The 20100-nt window shown below is 37.4% G+C and overlaps 1 protein-coding gene across 1 annotated transcript in view; it reads right to left on the bottom strand.

The window, feature by feature from the left end:
- Positions 1-20097, bottom strand: part of RSPO3 (R-spondin 3) — a 76025-nt gene extending 55928 nt beyond the window's left edge. Inside the window, exon 1 of the mRNA XM_006926149.2 lies at positions 19669-20097. Within this exon, the coding sequence (XP_006926211.1) occupies positions 19669-19765 (97 nt within the window). The 5' untranslated portion in view covers positions 19766-20097. The remainder of the gene's footprint in view (positions 1-19668) is intronic.
- Between the last annotated feature and the right edge of the window lie 3 nt (positions 20098-20100).

Genomic DNA, 20100 nt, shown 5'->3' with positions numbered 1-20100 from the left:
GAGGAACTATTTATGGACAAATCAGTAACATGATCTAATTTGGTTTTAAGATCTGATGTCAGGGAGAAGAATCAATGGAAGAGAGATTAAAAGTTGAAAGAGTCAATGAGATATTATGTTGTGTATCTGGCATAAGACTATAAGAACACAAGCTGAATAAGAATGGCATTGATGGTATGCAAAAAGAGGGCATGACATTTAAAGTTATTTCAAAGGAAAATGGGCAGGATTGACAAAATCTGATAATCAATTTTAAAGGGGCAAATGAAGGAGTAATAAATGTTGATTTGGTGATTTCTAACTTAGGAGACTATTCTTAAAATAACATAATTAACTGAGAAAAGGGGATTCAGATATCAAACTAGAAGGATAGGGAGAAAAGCAGGTAAAAATGATCATTTTGAGGACCTAAGGGCTCAGACTTGTCTTATTTCCCCTTTATATCCCAAATACGTAGCCCAGGACTAGGCATATTAACAGGTTTGTAATAGATCATTAAAAATTAATAAACCCCTTCATTTTATAAAAAAACAATAGCCCCACACCCCACCTCCCCTCCCCACCCAAATCTGAGGCTCATGTAGTTTTGGTGTCTTGACTAGGATCACCTAGCGTTAGTAGAATTCTTGGAGGTTTTTTGGTTTGATTGAAATGTAAAATTTATGGAAGCAGAAGGGAGAAAAAGTTAAGACTAAACATAAGGAGCAGGCTAAGAAGTTTACTTTGAATATAACAAGGAAACAACACTATTTTAAAGGTGGTGAAAGTTTAGGAGATGTGGTTCATGTGTTACAGGAGTTCAGAAAATAAAATTGGGGGGATGCTTCCAACCCAGCTATTCAACCATCACACCTGAGCATGCACAAATTTAAGTATGGAATCTAAGAGTTTTCCAAAGCCAAAGAGAGCTAAACTCCTGGAGTTAAGTTAATTTCTTAAAATGGAAATATCCCATTATATTTTCCAATGATTGAGATCATTCCATGATGCTCAGTTCTGAGTGAGAATAAAATTGGGGGGATGCTTCCAACCCAGCTATTCAACCATCACACCTGAGCATGCACAAATTTAAGTATGGAATCTAGGAGTTTTCCAAAGCCAAAGAGAGCTAAACTCCTGGAGTTAAGTTAATTTCTTAAAATGGAAATATCCCATTATATTTTCCAATGATTGAGATCATTCCATGATGCTTAGTTCTGGGTGAGCATTGTGGCGACAGGACCTGGAAAGTTAGTCATGAAAACTGCCTGGAGTAGGAGCAGAGATACTGACAGTAATTCCTTTGATTTTCCATCTTCCCCATAGTATAAAACAAATTTTCCTGTGGTGCCTTATAATGACCATCCTACATTGAGACTACAGAGCCAAAACCTTTTGCTACTAAAAGATCCAACATGGCTCATTTTCCATCACACCCAACAGGCATGTTGCTTTAGGAACTCTGCATCACCAAAAGGCTCGCTGATCAATTTTAATTAGGGAATTAATTTCAGCATCCTAATTCATTACCCTATATCTAACAAAAATAATGATCATAGACAGTGAAATAATAAAATGAGAAAGTTGATTTTTCTTAATAATTTTATAAAATAATACATAATTATGAGACTTTTTAAAAATTATTATTAGTTTATAAGGACTGTTAGGGGAGCCATGGGCCTAGACTTTTATTCTTAGATTTGAAAGTATTTTTGTTCAATGAGATACCATCTCACACTTGTTAGAATGGCTATAATCAACAGGACAAGTAATAACAAATGTTGGAGAGGATGTGGAGAAATAGGAACCCTCATACACTTCTGGTGGGTCTGCAAATTGTTATGGCCACTATGGAAAACAGTATGGAGATTCCTCAAAAAACTAAGAATTGACCTTCCATATGATCCAGCAATCCCTCTACTGAGATTACCCCAAAGATTTGAAAACTTACCCCAAAGACTTAAAAACTCATATTTAAAAAGATATTTGCACATCGACGTTCATAGCAGCATTATTCACAGTGGCCAGGACATGGAAGCAACCGAAGTGCCCTATGATAGATGATTGGCTAAAGAAGCTGTGGTATGTATATACAATAAATTATTACTCAGCCATAAGAAGAGATGAAATACTGCCATTTGCGATAACATGGATCGATCTCGAGATAATCATACTAAACAAAATAAGCCAGACGGAAAAAGTTGAAAATCACATGATATCACACATGTGAGATAAAAAGCAACAAATGAATAGGACAAACAAACGGAGACTCCTGGACATGAACAATGGACTAGTGGTTACCCAAAGGGAGATGGGAGCGGGGAGGAGGAAAATAAAAAAATAAAATGTTAAAAATATTATGTATATCTAATGTGAAAAAAAAATAAATTTGCATTTGAAATATTTTTGTTCAGTCTTTAAAATAGCTTATTTGGCACCCTCTTCCTTCCTATCTCCTTCCCCCCCATGATGAGCTCACACATAGGCATTCAAATGGGAAAATATCTTAAACATTCACCAATTCATCTTGTCAGCCAATAAGAATAACCCTGTCTGAAAAAAGATTTCCCCTAACTTACGCGCTTTTTATGTCAAACCCAAAGACATTATACTAATAGCAGGAACTTCACAGGAGATAAACAGGGATATTGGCAATGCAGGGAAGGCCATGGACTTCTAGTAAAACAAAACAAATATCACCCTATAAGAAACGTGAGGCTGAGTTCTTCCACTTACTAGCTTTACTATACTATACAAGTCACTTATCTGTAAAATGAGAATGGTAGAACCTGCTTTGCGCATATCACAAGGATATTGAACAAAATTGAATAAGTAGTATGAAATTATAATGATATGTTATTGTTACTAATGGGTGTAATGATACTTTACCAATTCAGGGCCAGACTCGAACCTGACCATTCCCAAGAATAGAATAAAAACACAAATGAGAGGTCTGACAACTGAATTAGATGAGAATATGTGTAACTATCTTTTTTAAAATTGTGCCCTATCATGAGTCATGTTAGACCAGGGCAACAGGTTATAGTAACTTTTTAAGATTTGGATCTCATGGAGTAAGGAAATAAAGAGATTGTGAAATAAATCTTCATCCAGTGAACAGATAATTCTCTTTGAAATGACCATTAATTAAACAAATAAGAAATCAGATTGTCAGAAGGGCCACAGAGCACTTTACAGGAATGTCAGTACTTGAACCGTCCCTCTGCTGTGTGGTGTTTGGTATTGCAGAATGGCAGCAGGAGTTGTTTCTGCCCTTTGCTCCCATTGCAAAGTGACTTCAATCAAGTAACTTACTTCTCCAGCCTTTCTTTTTCCTCAAAAATAACATGAGGGGCTTATGCTATATATATTATTCCCACAAATCTTCCTTACTATTATTAAAACATGTTGAACACCTAAATCCACACCTGTCCTTTTTCTAGTATTTTCTATTTCACTAAATGGCACCATCCAGTTACTAAAACCAGAAATCTAAGAAGCCTCCTCAGCCCATCTCCATTCATCTTTTCCTATGGATTCTACCTCCTTAATTAACAGAGCTCACAGCTTTCTGTTTCCTACTACCACTTCTGCTACCATTTAGCAATTAGAATGATCTTTTAAGAACAATAGTTGTGATCTTATCAGGCTCCTGCTTTAAAAAGAATTTAAAGCCTTCTTATTGCACTTCCCAAGTAATCACTTCTGTCAAATGAGGCTGGTTTACACTCTCTCACCCTCACTTTTTGTCTGAGGAGGCATTAGTAGTTCAGTCTGAGTTGCAGAAAGAGAACTCTCCATCATTTAAACCTCCTCTGGCATTCTCCTTTAATGGGCTTAATGAAAAGCAGAGTGCAGTGGGGAAAGCTGTGCTTTCAGCCAGAAGATCTGGGTATACACTTAGTTCTACCATTTCTGGCTAAGCCATTTTGGTCTGTTCCTTAACTATTCTGAGCCTTAGTTTCTTCATTTATAAAATAGTTGTTATCAATATATCGTGAGATTGTTGTTTGGGTTACATGTGATAACATAAAAATACCTGATACTTACCTTTCTTTACTCAAAACCCTTTACAAGTTAGTAATAACATACAGAAAAGAACTGGATCACATTATTTTCAAGACTTTGAATTCTGGCAACCGACATCTTTAAAGCTATCAATTAATGTTAAGAAACATCATCAAGAGACTTACATGAGAAATCCAAATATCTTGATATGCGTTTGCCAGACTGGTGCTGTAAGTAGATTGGCTTGTATGTTCCATGTAGTGGTTGAAGGTTTACCATAAAAGGTTTGAAAAGTGCCTCAGAGAGATGGACAAAACTGCACTATTTTTAAACAGAAAATATTTTAATGTTTGTTTGGTAAAAAGTAATTCCAGTTAATGAACTAGTGTGAAAGTTCAACTATAGAAATTAGTCAATGTGCCGAAAATGGAAATTCGCTCAGCTAACTATGCCACTCCATTACAAGCTTTACCTAACAATGCCAACTACGTTTATAGTGCGCATAGCATATTTCCTATGATTGTCACAAACGTCATGCTAAATGATGGCTTCTGTTCATTGGTCATAAATTTTCAGACAAGAAAACACTGGGAGGCCCAATAAATTCCAGTGTTTTCAGTTGATCTTCCGTCTACCTTCCTGCTTCATCCTCATGCTGTATAGAATCCTTGTTTTCCAGAGAAGAATCTGGGTGAACATTAAGCTCATTTGTAAATTATCTAATTAATTTCCAATTCTATTTAAACAAGCCTTTTAAAAAATATTATAGAGCTTATAAAGACTAACAGTTTTAATTTATCTTAAGCCAAATATTTTTTAATTCTGGCTCATATTTTCTTTCCTTAACCACTGTGACAGGCTCCCAGGGCAGATTTCATTTGTGTTTTGCTCACTTTTGTAATCCCAGCACATACTAAATGTTCAATAAATGGCTGTTGAATGAATGAATTTATGCTGTTTTAATTAGGGTTAATTTCAATTTTTCCCCATAGTTTTCCCCCAACAAAACTTCTTTTTTTACTTATTAGCTTTCCAAAAATATGATCGAAAAACTCCATGAAAGTACAAAGAGAAACTTATGCTTCTGAATTCAAGTTCTAACTCCACATTCTTGAAATTTTGACAGACAACTATCTAAAGTTAGAGAGCATACTACAAGAAGGAAAAAGAAAAGCTCTTTGACTTACTGTTGGAGGACCTTCAAGATCAGTCTCCTGCTTTCAGGTAAATAAAAGATTGTGAATCCCATTTTATAGTAGATGCAACTAAATCACAGACTAAATGATTTGTCTAAATCATATTATATAGCAGAGTATTAATTAAACTAAATTATATAGCAGAGTGTTAATTAGAAATCAATCCACCAGCCCCCTATTGTGGGATTTCTTTAACTAAAGTCCAAATTCAAGAAGATCTAGACTCTAAAAAGGCAATTAGACAGGTGCTATTCTCCTGCAATGAAATTTATAAAGTTTCCATTTCATTTCCCTAAAATCGATTTTTATTATATTCTTTGCTAAATTATAAACAAATACAAGATTCTAGCGGGTTTCTGTTGGAGACTCAGCAGTAAATGATTGTCATTATTTGTTTGAAGTAAAAGAAAGAGAAATAAAATCCCATTATAGATATTTTAACATTATTGACATAGCATCTTTTTTTCTAAAATGCTTTTCTATAGAAAAAATCCTAACATAAAAGAAATTCCTACTCTTGTAAAGAAGAAAAAACTGCATATACTAATGAGATATCAGATTGTGACTTATCAATAAATACACTGAATTAAAATTCATGGCTTTTCATATTCTAGTGTAGACCTTAAATCACCAAGAGAAGGAGGAAATAATAACTAGTTTAAACAATGTACACCTGTTCTAGTGAAGTATCACAGTAATCATTAATACTGTAGAATTAATTTAAAACCCAGTCAAAAAAGCCTCTGACACTTTAAATTACTTAGCTGTGTAATTCCCTAGCATATAATAAACTCTTGAAAATACCATGCAAACAGGAAAACACAGAAGTGGAACACTGGTGAGCGTCCTAGATGCTAGGGTACTACCCTATTTTAACAAGCAACATTTGATATAAGCATTAGAGCCCAGCCATTATCCTTTTTAATAGTTCTTGAATAATGATATAGATACCAGAGCTCACATCAGATGGGACCTCAAATGTATTACTTCATTTTGATGGAAATATGGAGAAATTGTTAAGAACTGCATTTGAATTGGCATGGGGATAATAAGATCTGTAATTGCCCCCCACTTTTTTAAACCATTAAAACACCAATAGCAATTTTTTGCTATTTTCAATTTAAATGAACTCATTTCCCCTACATTCTGTGCATTTTAAAACATATCATCTCTATAGCGATAACTTAAAACAATAATATAAAGTTCAGATTACAATACTGTTCAATCTAATTCCTGTTTTGATTCTTTTCCCCTTAGTCTTTTCTTCAGTGTACAGTATTGAATCTGTGCATCGGATAGCATAAGGCTTGCTGTTGCAAACATTAATAAGATCTATCATTTAGGAACTGTTACTTACACTTTGTTTTATCTCTAATGGAAAGGATTTCTCTAAATATTTACATCAGAACAGTTGTCTGAATGAATCCTGCAAAATTGCTGGCATACACCCAGGAACGGGGTCTGATGTATGGGAGAGGGAAAATGCCTGGTCCCTGGCCATATAATTTTAAGCTGCCCTAGAATTTCAGGGAGCTGTTTGCTAGAATATCAAGAATTTGTATTAACAAAAAGGTACTTCGGTATGCAGACCAGATTAAGGAGAGTATCTAATCAGCCACTTTCATTTATTGCTCTTGTAAAATTACTCTCCATTTGCTTCAGGTTTAGAGGGATTATTTAGGTTTCAGAGACCCAGTAAATAAATCATATCTGAGGAAAGAAATCTGTATGAAGAGTGTGAAGAAACACCAAAGTTATTCTATGCAAGGGTCCTCAAGGCACTTAATATATAGAAACGACTTATTCCTTCCATGAGCTGCTGAGTGAGAGTCAACGTGCAAGAATTAGAAAGGAGAAGGATTGAAATCTGCCAAGATAAATGCAACAGTGTTTTTTATAAATTAACTCGGCTATCTGATTGTTTGTTTTTTCTTTAAAAGATTCCAAAATTAAGGCTGTTCGATTCATCTTAGTAGTGGTTTCGAATCTGGAGAGTGGATAAGGAAGTGAATTTGTGCTAAGAAGGGTGGAGAAAATATCCTGTATTGGAAAATCAGCGATTTTTATTTGAAATGTGTTCTTATCTGATGAATGATAGCACTTCTGCTCCATAGCCTGTGATTTAAGTAGTTTGGTTAAAAATTATTACATAAAGTTTTCTAGGATTATAAGCCCTCCATGTGTAGTATGGGCAATTTATTAAATTCAGAAACGAACAGTTTACAATGAATTCCTGAAATGTGAGATGTCCACATGGGTACTGAAAGTGGAAACAGTAGCCCGAAATGGTTTGGAACTCCTCCTTCTGAAACTCTTCTTTTTTCTATTAAAATAGAACTTTGAGGTCTGGGCACATAATGCCCACAAGTTTGAAAACACACATGAATCGGGGCTGGGTCTTGGCGGCTCAGAGCTGGGTGGAATGGCACATGTTATTGATTGTATTAAGGCTTGCTATGCATCAACATGGTCCTGCAAGCATAACTGACTTCCAGGGGAATCCTACTGATCTGTATTAAAAGCTTGGATCTACGTCAAGTTCTGGGCAGACTGGAAAGTTGGGCGGATGTCTGAGAAGTATCCTATAGAAAAGAGAGACAGCCCCTTTTAAATTATATTAGTCTTTGCAGAGGAGGCTAAGAGTTACCATCTTGAGATGGCATGAAATGAGTGGGTGAATTAAAGCCAGAGGAGCTGGGGATACCACCTTTGGACTTTATTTCTTGTTACTAGACAGTAATGAGGGTCCTTTTGGACTTAGATCAACAAATTCATCATAAATTGGAAAACAAGACTAAACTCTGTAAGAAACAAGTATTCAGCTGCTCAATATATGCTCATTTAGTTTGTGGCCAAGCAGCATTTGTCTATATCTTTTGTATTTCATGGCAGAAATTACATGACATCAAAAAGCAGTGATATAAGTAAATACAGGTGACAGTTTTATTTCTAAGTTTCCAAAATTTAGGATTCGCCTATTCTTAGATTATCTCATGATCAAAGTCGAGACTAAAAAAAATCAAATATATAGTTCCCTTAGATTAGCAATATATGGACTGCAGGTCATTATAACTCTTTGGTGTGCACAGTGCAGAGTCAGGGTTTATTTGCCAAATATTACCTGGAGATTGCCCATTGCCAAAGAAGGTGGGCCAGAAAGTTAATCTGCCTGCTTGTCTGTGGATTTAAAATAAGCAATACAGCCCATCCACATGTTTAAACAGAGAGCTAGTAGTCGAAGGTCATATGAGTACTGAATATACTGAAGTCATTCTGAAGCATAAAGGAATGTGAAACTTACCACATTAAGCATATAAACAGTGGGAGCTCTGTGTCTTTGTTCCATTAAAGATCAATCACATGAGGTGACAGAGCACCTTTCCTGGGTATTTGAGGCAATGCCAATAGTGTCAAAAGAGTATTTTATTAAGCACAGATATATTCGTGCTACTTGAATATTTGCCTATAGAAAGTTTTAAAAATTTCCTAATTTCTAAGATATTAAAAATTTAAAAACGGAGCACCATTTAGTTATTGATAAATTCTATTTAGCTACTGATAGGACCATGTTTCCACATGGTATTGTTTTTCAGAACAAGAAGTCATAAGTTTATTCTTGGCCTTTTCCTAGCTCTTGAGCTTTTAGAACTTCTGTCCTCATGAATGTACTACTATTTCTTTTTATTTCCAAATGGTATGCTAGTAATATTATATCTAAACTAACCTTAGGTTGTTTACAAGGATCCCTTCCTTTCCCTTTCCATCCTCATCAGACACCTCTTTTACAAAGACTCAGACTAAATTCCTTGGATTCTTTTTATCTACTCAGGAAGGGAGGAGGAGAACTTGGAGTGATGACGGCAGGAGTTTTGTATGTGTGTGTTTGTACTCATTGAGGCAGACAAGGTGGTTTATAAGACGATGATGACATAAACTGTGCACGTATACCAGTGGTGTATTTACATCTCTTGCATGCTTAGGGTGAATAACCTATTGAGAAAAAAAAATTGGTGGAAAACATTGTTTTCTGGTGGATTTCCTGCTCTCTGTAACTCATGATTGCTCCCAATCCTTAGGGACATGTAACTAGGTCTGACCATGGAGCAATGGCTCAATAGTGCTGTGATGACCCTCCTCCCAAGAAGCCTGGCTTTCTTCAGTCTAATTACTTTTGGCAATTGTGTTATTGGGATTTGGCCTAGTGACTCACTAGAACCCAAATTTTCCCAAGGAGCCCCCTTAACAAGCAGAATTAAGTCTGACAGGAAGCCCAGACTTCCACCTCACTTTTACATGGAGCTTTCCCTGGTTTATGACAGGGTCTGAAAATCCTTCATGGACTAGAAAAGAATAATAAACAAGATTTAATGAAGATAGTCACCCAAAGAAGAGCACATTAGTAGAGAAGTAAAAACAGTACGTTCATGATAAACAACCTACAACAAAACTTAACTCATTAAGATGAAGTTAAAAATTACGCTATTTATAGTATTTAACTGATAACCAGTAGTCAGTCTAAAGTTGGTCAGAAATTATAGAAACTATAAGAGAAAGGGATGTTTAGTTATTGTTAGGAGGTTATTTAACCATTATGTTTTTCCTAAAAACTCTAGGGCACATTACCAATCATCTAGTAAGACATGAAAATTGTTGCTTATCATTAAATAGCTTTGAAAAACATTTTTGGTGTGGCTGATACCGCATCTTTTATCCTATGTACTGCCTCAGTCACCCATGGTATTTAGAGTTCAATAGCAAGAACACTCGGCCCCAATTTACCTCACTTAGCATCAGTGTTCTTATTCTATGAAGCCAATATCTGTTAAACTCATTATCATGTCCTAGTGTGTGAACTTTGCTCTTCAACTTTTTGGCTGAGACAATTCTCTATCAGATAGTCTTGTCTGCACTAGTCAGTGCTCCAAGTTTAACTATATTCGATCGATAAGCAATATGAGACTATCGGACCCGTTTGTATTTTAAACTACTATCTATTCAAATGACACATAATCCATTTTTTTTATCATACTCTGCACAAGCCTATTTTGTGTACTCTCATGAATATTCGATCGATAAGCAATATGAGACTATCGGACCCGTTTGTATTTTAAACTACTATCTATTCAAATGACACATAATCCATTTTTTTTATCATACTCTGCACAAGCCTATTTTGTGTAACTCTCATGAACTGCACTGTTTTCAACAGTTGCTCAGCAGTGATAGTTATTCTTAAATTAAGAGTCCAACAGTAGTTGGCTGCGCATTAGAATCACCAGGATCATTTTTGAAAATACAGATGTCCAAGCCCCATCCCCAGACACTGTTTCATTTGGTTTAGGGTAGAGTCAGGCATTTTTTTCCCCCCAGGTGATTCCAATTCAAAATCAAGGTTGAAAATCACTGTACTAAAACCCATAAAGCAAAAATTTGGAGTGGAAGTTACTATTAATGCTCATGGTAAAAGTAATATAAATAACTGATTTTATGAAGCACCATAAAGATAACTTTTCTGGATAACAAAAACTAGCCGGTGAAATATCTATTGTGGTTGTAAATTACATAGAAGGATTTTGATATTTAACTGCAAAATTATAGACTTCACCCACATCCTCATGCCTAAGTTAATCTTCTCTTGGACACACACACCATAGATGGGAAGAATAATCTTAGAGCATTTCATATAAACTGTGCTATTCTATTGCTTCTAATGAAAAAACAACCAGGAACTTTTTATGTTTAAGAATCATCAAAGGGCAGGTTTAAAGAAAGAGAGGAAAATGGGTAGAGAAAAGAAAAAGATGTGGGAGAGAGTACTACTAGAATACCAAAGGCAACTTCTATAATAAACATTTGAGAAAAGATTTGTGGTTTGTTAAATTAGGAAGAAGAGATATGAACAAAATGAGAATAAGGGAAAGAAAAAAGAAGATGGGGTTTGAGAAAATGCCTCCATGATTGCCTCCAGTATCAATCTCAGTAGTTGAGGTGATGCGAAGAAATCAAGGAAGGACATAGTCTTTAGAGTCTGCCCTGAACTGGCATCCCAGGTCCACCATATCTCCATTGAATGATCTGAGGCAACTAACTTGGGACTATTGGCACCTTCCTTATAGGGTAAGCGTGAGGACTAAATGAGATAATATTTGCAAAAACATCAAGTACAGGATCTGGCACAGATGATTAAAATCTGGCTGCTATTTAAATAATAATCATTATCACAACATTCACTTCAATAAGTAAATATAAATGTATATTAAGATAAAATGTATATAAATATAACAATGGTTCTGAGAACTAGGAAGCTATAGTTTGCCGTGAAGCATTTACACACACCTTAGCATAAACATTTTACCTCCTTATCAGCAAAATGTGATACCGCCTCTCCTTTTACGACAGCTTTTGTTGAGATGATTGTGCTCATATCTGTGAGGTCGCTTCGTATGAGAGAAGAATATAACAGTGAGAAACTAGCAGTTCTTTTTCTTACTAACTTATCAAGCATATGTTAAGAAAATAGTGTTCTAAAATAAGCAGCTCACAAATTCTGTTATTTTACATTGTGTGGTGGTGGTTTGTATTATGTGGTTATAAAATGGGGGCTGCTTTACCACTTACTCTCAGGAATGTGCTTTGTATTGGGGTATAATTATAAATATGCTTACCAGCTAGTTTTCTGAGGACAATTTTTGGGAGTGAATATAGTGCATTGCATTATTGTGTATTCATTTTAGAAAGATGTTTTAAGGTAACTAAACCCCATGCCCATGCCAAGGTCTCAGAAGAGAGCTAAGAGAATAGACACATGAGAAAATAGAAATCTGCTTCTGATACAGAAGGCCCAAGTTGAATGGGAGAAAGAGAGGGCATGGGGCTGGGTTGTCGCAAAGGCTGGACAATTACTTGGCAAAGATGTTGCAGAGGTAATCCCTGTTCTGTATAGATGGACTGAATTCCTTCAAGTTTCATCCCACTCTGATGTTCTCTTATTTTATGAGAGCATACTTTATAGAGAAATCTACTTGAAAGTAGAATGCGACTGTTATGAGTAGATACTGGATCAAAATGGAATGATATGAAAAAATTATTTTTATGCCTTAAGGAAACTTATCTTTCATTACCATAAAGTTTTTCAGGTTTCCTATGAATTGTGGCAAAGTCATATAGTTCCATAGGTAATGAGACTTCTGATATGATCTTCAGTTTAAAGATCTGACAACTTAAAACTGTAGCTCACATTACCAGAGACCATTCTCTTACATAATACAGAAAGTACTATAAAAATGAGAAACTACAGTTGAGAATGATATATTAGACTCTTTAAATTAGATAAAGAACCTTAATGTAATTAATATTATTTTGATACTACCAATAAGTGAGTCTCTATGTCAGCACTGTAAACACTTTTAATAATAAACAAAGCACTATTAGATTGTATCTCATGTATTCGGTTATCCCCTTTACATGAGTAACTCCTACATACTTTCTCTTCAGCCCCTGACACTCTCTGAAACTTTGATTTGAAGTTGCGAAATGCCCTACTGGCTCTCAAAAGAAAAATAAGTTTCCTACCAAATCTGCTTCTTCTACCTCCCCATCTTTTTATCTCCATTATTTTCCCATCCACCCAGATCTCAGTCCTCACATTTCAAAGTTTAGTGCCAAATATGGCCTTCTTCTTGTTTTCTCTTTCAACCCAATTAGTTGCCAATTTATAACTGTCATAGCACCTTAAACCTGGGCCATTGTAATTGCTACTTCCATCCTAGCACAGGCCAATTCTGAAAGCCTGACATGGTAGGGGAGTTCTGAAGCATCTGTCTAGCTGGTATTGCAAACCAGCTTCCTGACTATAAGCCCAAAGATAAGATAGATCTGCTGATGGCTGAGTATGTTGATCGATCCTATGGCTATGGTTTTCAGGCATTAGGAATTGAGAAGATGGGGAATATCATAATTTATTCATTATCTACTTTGGTAAGTTACTTATTAATTAGTCTTTATATAAGGAATTCACTTATAATAAATAGATACATATATTTGTTTTCATTCTTAATCTTCATTCACTAAACTTAATAAAAGAAAACTAAGTTTAGGACTGTTTAACTCCCTAGTTGTGATTGATGTGCTCCAAAAGACTAAAAGTTTAAGACTATAGGAGTCACCTAGATCTAAATTTTTAATCAACCGCCTCATTTCACAGATGAGGAACTGCAGCCCAGTGTGGGTAAGGGACTTGACTGAGTTATCCGGATCTTATTAGTTGTAGTACTAGATCTAGAGCCTAGTCTTCTACTTCTCAGTCTACTTTTTCCAATATACACCAAGGATCCTCCCTCGATGGCTTCTTAAGTCTCCGTCTCTACCATGAATTTCTAATGCTTGCTATTCATCAAATTTTTAAAGATCAGATGAAACCCCAATAAGGCAGTGTTTTGAAGACTGGATTAGATTCTTACATAAGGCATAAAGACAGTTAAAAGCTATAATGTATATATTTAATTGGGCAATAATATTCTTTAGTACCGTTGAATTTTCTCTAAAAAAACTTCCAGAAGAATTTTAGTGAGAGCAGATGGTAACTAAACCCCTTCCCAAGATTATAGATAAGGCAGAAATGCCTTTATCAGATAAGAGGCACCTGTACCCATATTTTTAAATGAATTTTTGAAATTTCTCAAACTTTTCATAGGTGAAATAATTCAAGTATTTTGCTTAAAAGTTTCATGTTGTTGAAACGCCTTTGGAGCAGAAAATGTGATTACTTCCTATTCAATGGCACTTAGATAGCAGCATTTTTAGCACTGCCATAATTCTTGAGAATGAAACATTTCATTCTTTCCAGTATTGCTGAATGAGTACTTTAATCAGAATACTGGTAATATTCCTGAATGGAAAGATCTGATGGGCAGAATTAAATAAATAGAAAAAACAAAAAACAAAAACCAGGCAGCATATACTACAGATATATATCTTATAATATTTTATATAATTTTGTTAAAGTAAAATTGCAAAGCATTTCAAACTCAATAGGTTGTCCATCAGATAGTAAATTTTAAGATAATCCCATCATTTTAAACTTTAAGAAAAAATTTATAGCTCCACATTATTCTTCAAAATCAAAAGCAAGGCAAAAAGTCTAGATAATTTATGATGCAACACTTTTTCAAATGATCATTTTCAAAAGAATGTCAGTGTACAATGCACTGTTCAGAGAAGAAATAGTCCTAACCAAGTAAAACATATAATTTCAACACACTGTCTTGCATGATCCTTACCATGCTCTCAAAACTGAATGATGTTTTCCTAATGGTAACCAAAGCTGATTCTTACATTTCATGAAACATAATACCCATTCTGATGGCATTTCAAGAATTCACTACTTGGAAAAAGATTTTTCAGGGAGTGCAATGACTGAATAGTAAGGCAGTGGGAAGAGAGGTTAATACAATGTCCAAAATAAAACATTTAGATAGAGATAAAAGGGAAAGGAAAAATGACTGAGTAAATCGCTGTATGTAAAATAGTTTTAATTTTTGATAGTTCATTCTAATAACTGCAGAGGGATCATCTGGTCTTAATTTTACATAGGGTTCCGACAACTCCACATAGTGTTCTATCAACATTAAAAAGAATTAGAAAAACTATTGTATTAAAAAAATTAATCATTTACTTTTAAAATACTTTTTATATTTAGTAGCAATCTGGAGATCTCTGTTCAGATTCAAATAGTCTAGAATAATCCGATGACTAATAAATTCATTTGTGGTAGTGTGGCAAGGGTTTCCCCATAATGACTTGAAAATCAAATTTAACTGCATGTTGTAATTTCTATTCATAGCTTTCTGGGGACTTAATTTGTAGAGTATTAAATACCAGGAAAATAGTTAATGGAGAAATGGTTTAGCAAAACTTATCTCCTTACAAGTTGAAATAGTGTTCATATTTCATGCTTAAAGGAATATTGAAATGAGTACATTAAATCAATTTCACACTTATCCTTATATTCTCAATTACTTTACATAGAATAACTTGGGACTAAAAAGACAATATTTAAAAATTATCATTCTTAATGTTAATAAAATCATGCTATTGAAGTAATAAAGAATCAAAATAGTATAACAAAAAGGTATTTTAAGAAACAATTCTTATAGTGTAATGACGACTAAATTGGAATTCACAAAAATAAGTGTCTTTTACTTGTATTTAGATGTTGCCATTACTGCCTAAGAGTTTGAATGTGTGTGATTCATACAGATTTCACATATGTTGGGGAATATATTTTCTCCAGCAAATTTTACTCATGTCTCCACCTATTAAACAATGGCTCTCTCAAAAACAGGTAGACTGGTAAGAAAAGTAGACAGGTGAGGAAATGTGTCGCAGCCAATATTCAAACCGTACACTCATTTAAAACTAATATTACAAAATGTATAGCAGAATAAAAGATTTTTCTACTTCATAGTTACCTTGTTATTTTCCAAGATAAGCAGTGTAATCACGAAGAGCGTATCAGAATCTCAAAGAATGGCTCAACATCTGAAACAATGTCATGAGCAATAACCAGTATATTCCAATAAGTCAGTTTTTATTTTATTACCATTAAAATTACTTCCCTTGTATTCTTATTACTTTATCTCAAACATGATTGTGAAAGATTTAAAAGTTTTATAGATTATGCAGTGGGTGCTTTGTAATTATTATGCTTACAGTGGTTTTTCCAAACTTGCATTTATCTAGAATCTAAACAATTAAAACTCAATTAATAGATGGCATCAAATAAAAAGAATACTACAATGGCAACTGATGTTTCTAACAATAGTCTTCTGGTATAATATGATCCTACAATATCTTCTAAATAAACAAATAATATTATAGTTAACAAGCTTCACTATTACTATTAGGTATTTAATTCTTTGACATTGGTCATTAATGTATAACATATAATACAAATAATCAGTTCAAAATTTTCCAGTCAACCAGAGCAGCTTATTTTTCAAAACATATTGGAGACCATAATATTTATTATTTAACATGCCTGACATCTTCTCTTGGACATGAATCAGCATATAGTATAAATAGCAGGAGACAAGCTTCACTTACTAGTTGCATGGCTTTATATAAGTTACTTAGCCTCTGTTTCTTGAGTCCATTCTCTGTAAAATGGGAACATTAATTCCTGCCTCTATAATTCAAGTGGCTATTTTGGTGCCCAAGTGAATAATTCAAGTGAAAATGTGGTGCAATAGTATGGTATTGTGGTTTTAGTATGGCAAATTTGATCATTATTTTTATTAGTAGATAACTTGGAATTCAGAAGTTACTGTACTAAGTTGCAAAGGCTGATTTGGAAATGAGTTAAAAACTGGGTTCAGGGTCCTTGATTTAGCATCCTATCCTTAAAGCTAAAGCTTCTCTCTGAAAAAAATTACTGCCTGGGGATTTTTAAATAATGATTGCATTTCATTTTTATCATGAATAAATTCAATTTAGTCATCTCTATCTATATATAAATCCAAATAGGCAAAGCAGTTATTGGGCATTCACCCTTAACTCAACAGATATTTTTAAAGTACAAAGCTCCTGTTAAAGATATCATTTCTATTACAACAATAAACAACAGCACCAGTTTACAACAAAACAGAGACATGGTATAACAGTCGTTTTAGGGAAACAGGATACTACTGATATCGCTTTATCAGCTATATCTGAGGATTAGCCATGGTTCCGTACACTTGGCAGTATTTAACACTACAAATGAATATCTTTTTTTTTTTTGCAAGATACCCTTTTACTAAAACATTCATGAGATTGCTTTGAAAAATGGTTTTTACACCCCCCTCTTTTTTTTTTTTTTTTATCTTTCACATAGTTAGGATTTTAATAGTTTAGGAAAACGAAGCTATTAACTACAGGCTAGAAGGGATATTCTTAAATATTCACTTTAGTTATCTCTTGGAAAAGCAGGAAAGGCCGCTTCTTTCTAAAATACCTTTGACTATTACCTCATTTTTCACTAAAAACAAAACAAAAACAAAAACAACCTTTCCTAGTCCCTGTTTGAGAAAAAAAAAGATGCATTATGTGTTTCTTTCAGATATTTTCAAACAAATGAGTATGTGCACATGCAATTTGATCTTGAGTTTCTGGACATTTAACAAAATCTCTCCTTACCCTCCATCCCTTCCCCGTTCTCAAAAAAAAAAAAAAAAAAAATCATACTGCACCTGCCAAGAGAGTCTCGCGTGTCTCCTCGAAAGACGCAAGGGGTCGCCCCTCTCCCAGGATTGCACCAGCAAATCCAGCTCAAATGCAGACTCAAGCACGGAGGAGCAAGGAGCATCCCGGGCTACGGGAGCTCTCTCCCAGCCCCACTCTCACAAAATAATTGGAATTTCAACCCAAGTCCACCCACTCCTCTCATCCCCGCTACACAACCAGAGGGCGCCTTTGACTTGGCCTTGAGACGATTAAGGCAGGTTGAAAATGAGTTGGCCTTTTGACTCCGCGATTCCTCTCTAGTTTGATTCTAGAGGTGTATTATCCAGGTGCTATCTATCCACAGCCTTGAGGCTGCCTCACCCGGCAGCTTCCCGCACTGTTGTACCCGGTGAGGGGAGGTAGGAACAAATGGATAGATGGCCAACTTTCTTTCCTGCGTCTTCTTTCAGAAAAAGTGGCCCCAAAACTTCAATCGGGGGCACCTCTAACACTGACACCCAGGTCCCTGTGTGGCTTCTGGCCTTGCAAGTCCTCAGTGCGGTGAAGGAGACAGTGGGCTATGGGCACCGGGTGGGCACCGACTGGAAAAGTGATGGAAGCAGGAGGCTGCGCTTATGTTCGGCATCCCTCTCCTCACTGACCTGCGATTCAATTCCTGGGCCGGACCGGTGAGAGGAGGCGGGGACCGTCAGGCGCGAGGGCAAGGCTTCCGTGAAAGGGTGGTTGGAGGAGTTACGAAGAATACAAACCATTCAGAGGCCAAGAATAATAAATCGGATGCCCTGACGTGTTTAGCTTAGGTCCTCCTGCCCCCCGCTACGCGATCCTAGAGGCTATGAGGCCGAGCCAGAGCTCCTGGCGCTCCAGCCCCGCCACGTTTTTTAAAGGCAATTTTCAGGTGAATCAAACCTTGTCTGCCAGAGGCGAGAGGCACAAAGGCAGCTTTCAGGAGACCCTCACGTCCAGGGGCAGGGCAGGGACAAACAGCGGAGGAGAAGCGATTACTAAATCTGCATCTCACACAAGCATGTGCTGTGTCCTCCGCGCTGCACTCGCGCCTGCACGAAGGTACTGAGGGAGCTCCCCGCGCTGGACCAGACGCTGCCAAGCGTCTTTGGCTCGTCCACCCGGGAGGTCTGAAGGGCCAAGGCAATAGCATCCCTCTCTGCGCCCCAATAGCTCCAGAAGGTTTCTCCCTCCCTCTCTCTACGCCCCCCGCCCGCGGAGCTAGGATCGCCCCCAGCTCTACTATTTACAAAAGGACACCCCACGCCTCACAGACGCCAGAGCAGCCCCCGTGCCTGGCTAGCCGGGAGCAGGGACCCCTCATCTCAGGACGATGCCACCTTTTACACAGACCAACCTGGGTTGAGAGTGCTCTGGGGGTGCTCGTTTAATCTCAGCTAGGGCACTGTTTTAAGAAGTCTTCACAAGCCAACGTTCCAAGTAACAGGAGTCGGGGTAAGAGGCAGTGAGGAGGAGAGCATGAGTCTTTAGGGAGAACCCTACCTTCGGTTTGCGTCTGCCCCAGGGGACCCGCTTGAAAGAGCCTGAAATGGTAAACGCGCTCACGCGTGACAAGCAAGGTTGTAACCGGAAACCCAGCTCCCAGTGGCCGGTTTGGAGGTCCTCACAGCCCCATCAGTGGGACGGCGAGCGGTTCTGAAACGCACAGACACGCGAACCCTGAGCGCTTCGCACGCCTTTCTGTTCCACTCGCTCGTGGCGGGTGAAAACAGCCGCGCAGGGGCTCGTTCTCTGCTTCCCTAGCTGGCCAGCGGGCTCTTCGCAGCCGAGCGCCACGGGAGGGCCCTGCCAGGTCCCCCTACGCGAGGCGGCGACGCGAGGTGCCAGGGCGCCACGGAACGCGCCTCTCTTGGCGTTTACTCAGTGGTCGGGGGGGCATCCCTGGGACTCGAGATCCCCGCCTGAGTCTCATAAGAAAAGCATAAGTCCCTAGAGCTAGTCAAACGAAGAACCGAACTTTTCTGCGAACCTGAAGTTAGGAGGGGGCGGGAGCCACATTAGCGTCGGGTCCGCCTGACTCTGGCATCCGCGTGGATGCGATGCGGGGTAAGAGCGGGGCTCGGAGAGGAAAGCGTGAGACGCCGGTAAAACCGGAGCCTAAACTGTTCCCTCCTTCGGAGGCGTGGGATGCAGGGCGGGAAGACAGCTGCGCTGGGAGCGGACTTCGGACTGGCAAAGCGACCCGACAGGTGAACGCGGCGGGAGGGAGCAAACGCGTAAAAAACCCTGCACTTACTTCTCCGCTGGCGCCTTCCCCGGGAGGCGTTTTGGCTGCCGATGTATTCCATAAAGTTCAAAATGATAAAAAACCAAGAAATCAGTCGCAAGTGCATAGTAACCCAGTAATGTTTCCCTTCCTTTTCTCCTTTTTCTTTTGATTGTTAATTATATTGAATGTTTTAGAAATATATGTAGGTGTTAGGCGTAATAGAGAGAGAGCAAGAGAGAACCCAAGCAGCGGACTTCTCCACTCTGATCCGATGGGCGTGCTGGGATGGCAAACGAAGCGGGTCGGGTGGACTGGGAAACCAACTATTGTACTTTCAAATTGTCCGAGCCCTGAACTGCGGCGGCTCCGCTAGGGTGGCTGTCAACGCCGCGAGCGAGGGTTCCAGGAGCAGCGAGCGGCCTCGGCGGGGCGGCCGCAGGTAGCATGGTGCGCAGCGGC

Source organism: Pteropus alecto, unplaced genomic scaffold (genome assembly GCF_000325575.1).
Source record: "Pteropus alecto unplaced genomic scaffold, ASM32557v1 scaffold79, whole genome shotgun sequence".
Taxonomy (NCBI): Eukaryota; Metazoa; Chordata; class Mammalia; order Chiroptera; family Pteropodidae; genus Pteropus; species Pteropus alecto.
The sequence above is the reverse complement of the archived record's forward strand: the minus strand, read 5'-3'. Positions and strand labels throughout refer to the sequence as shown.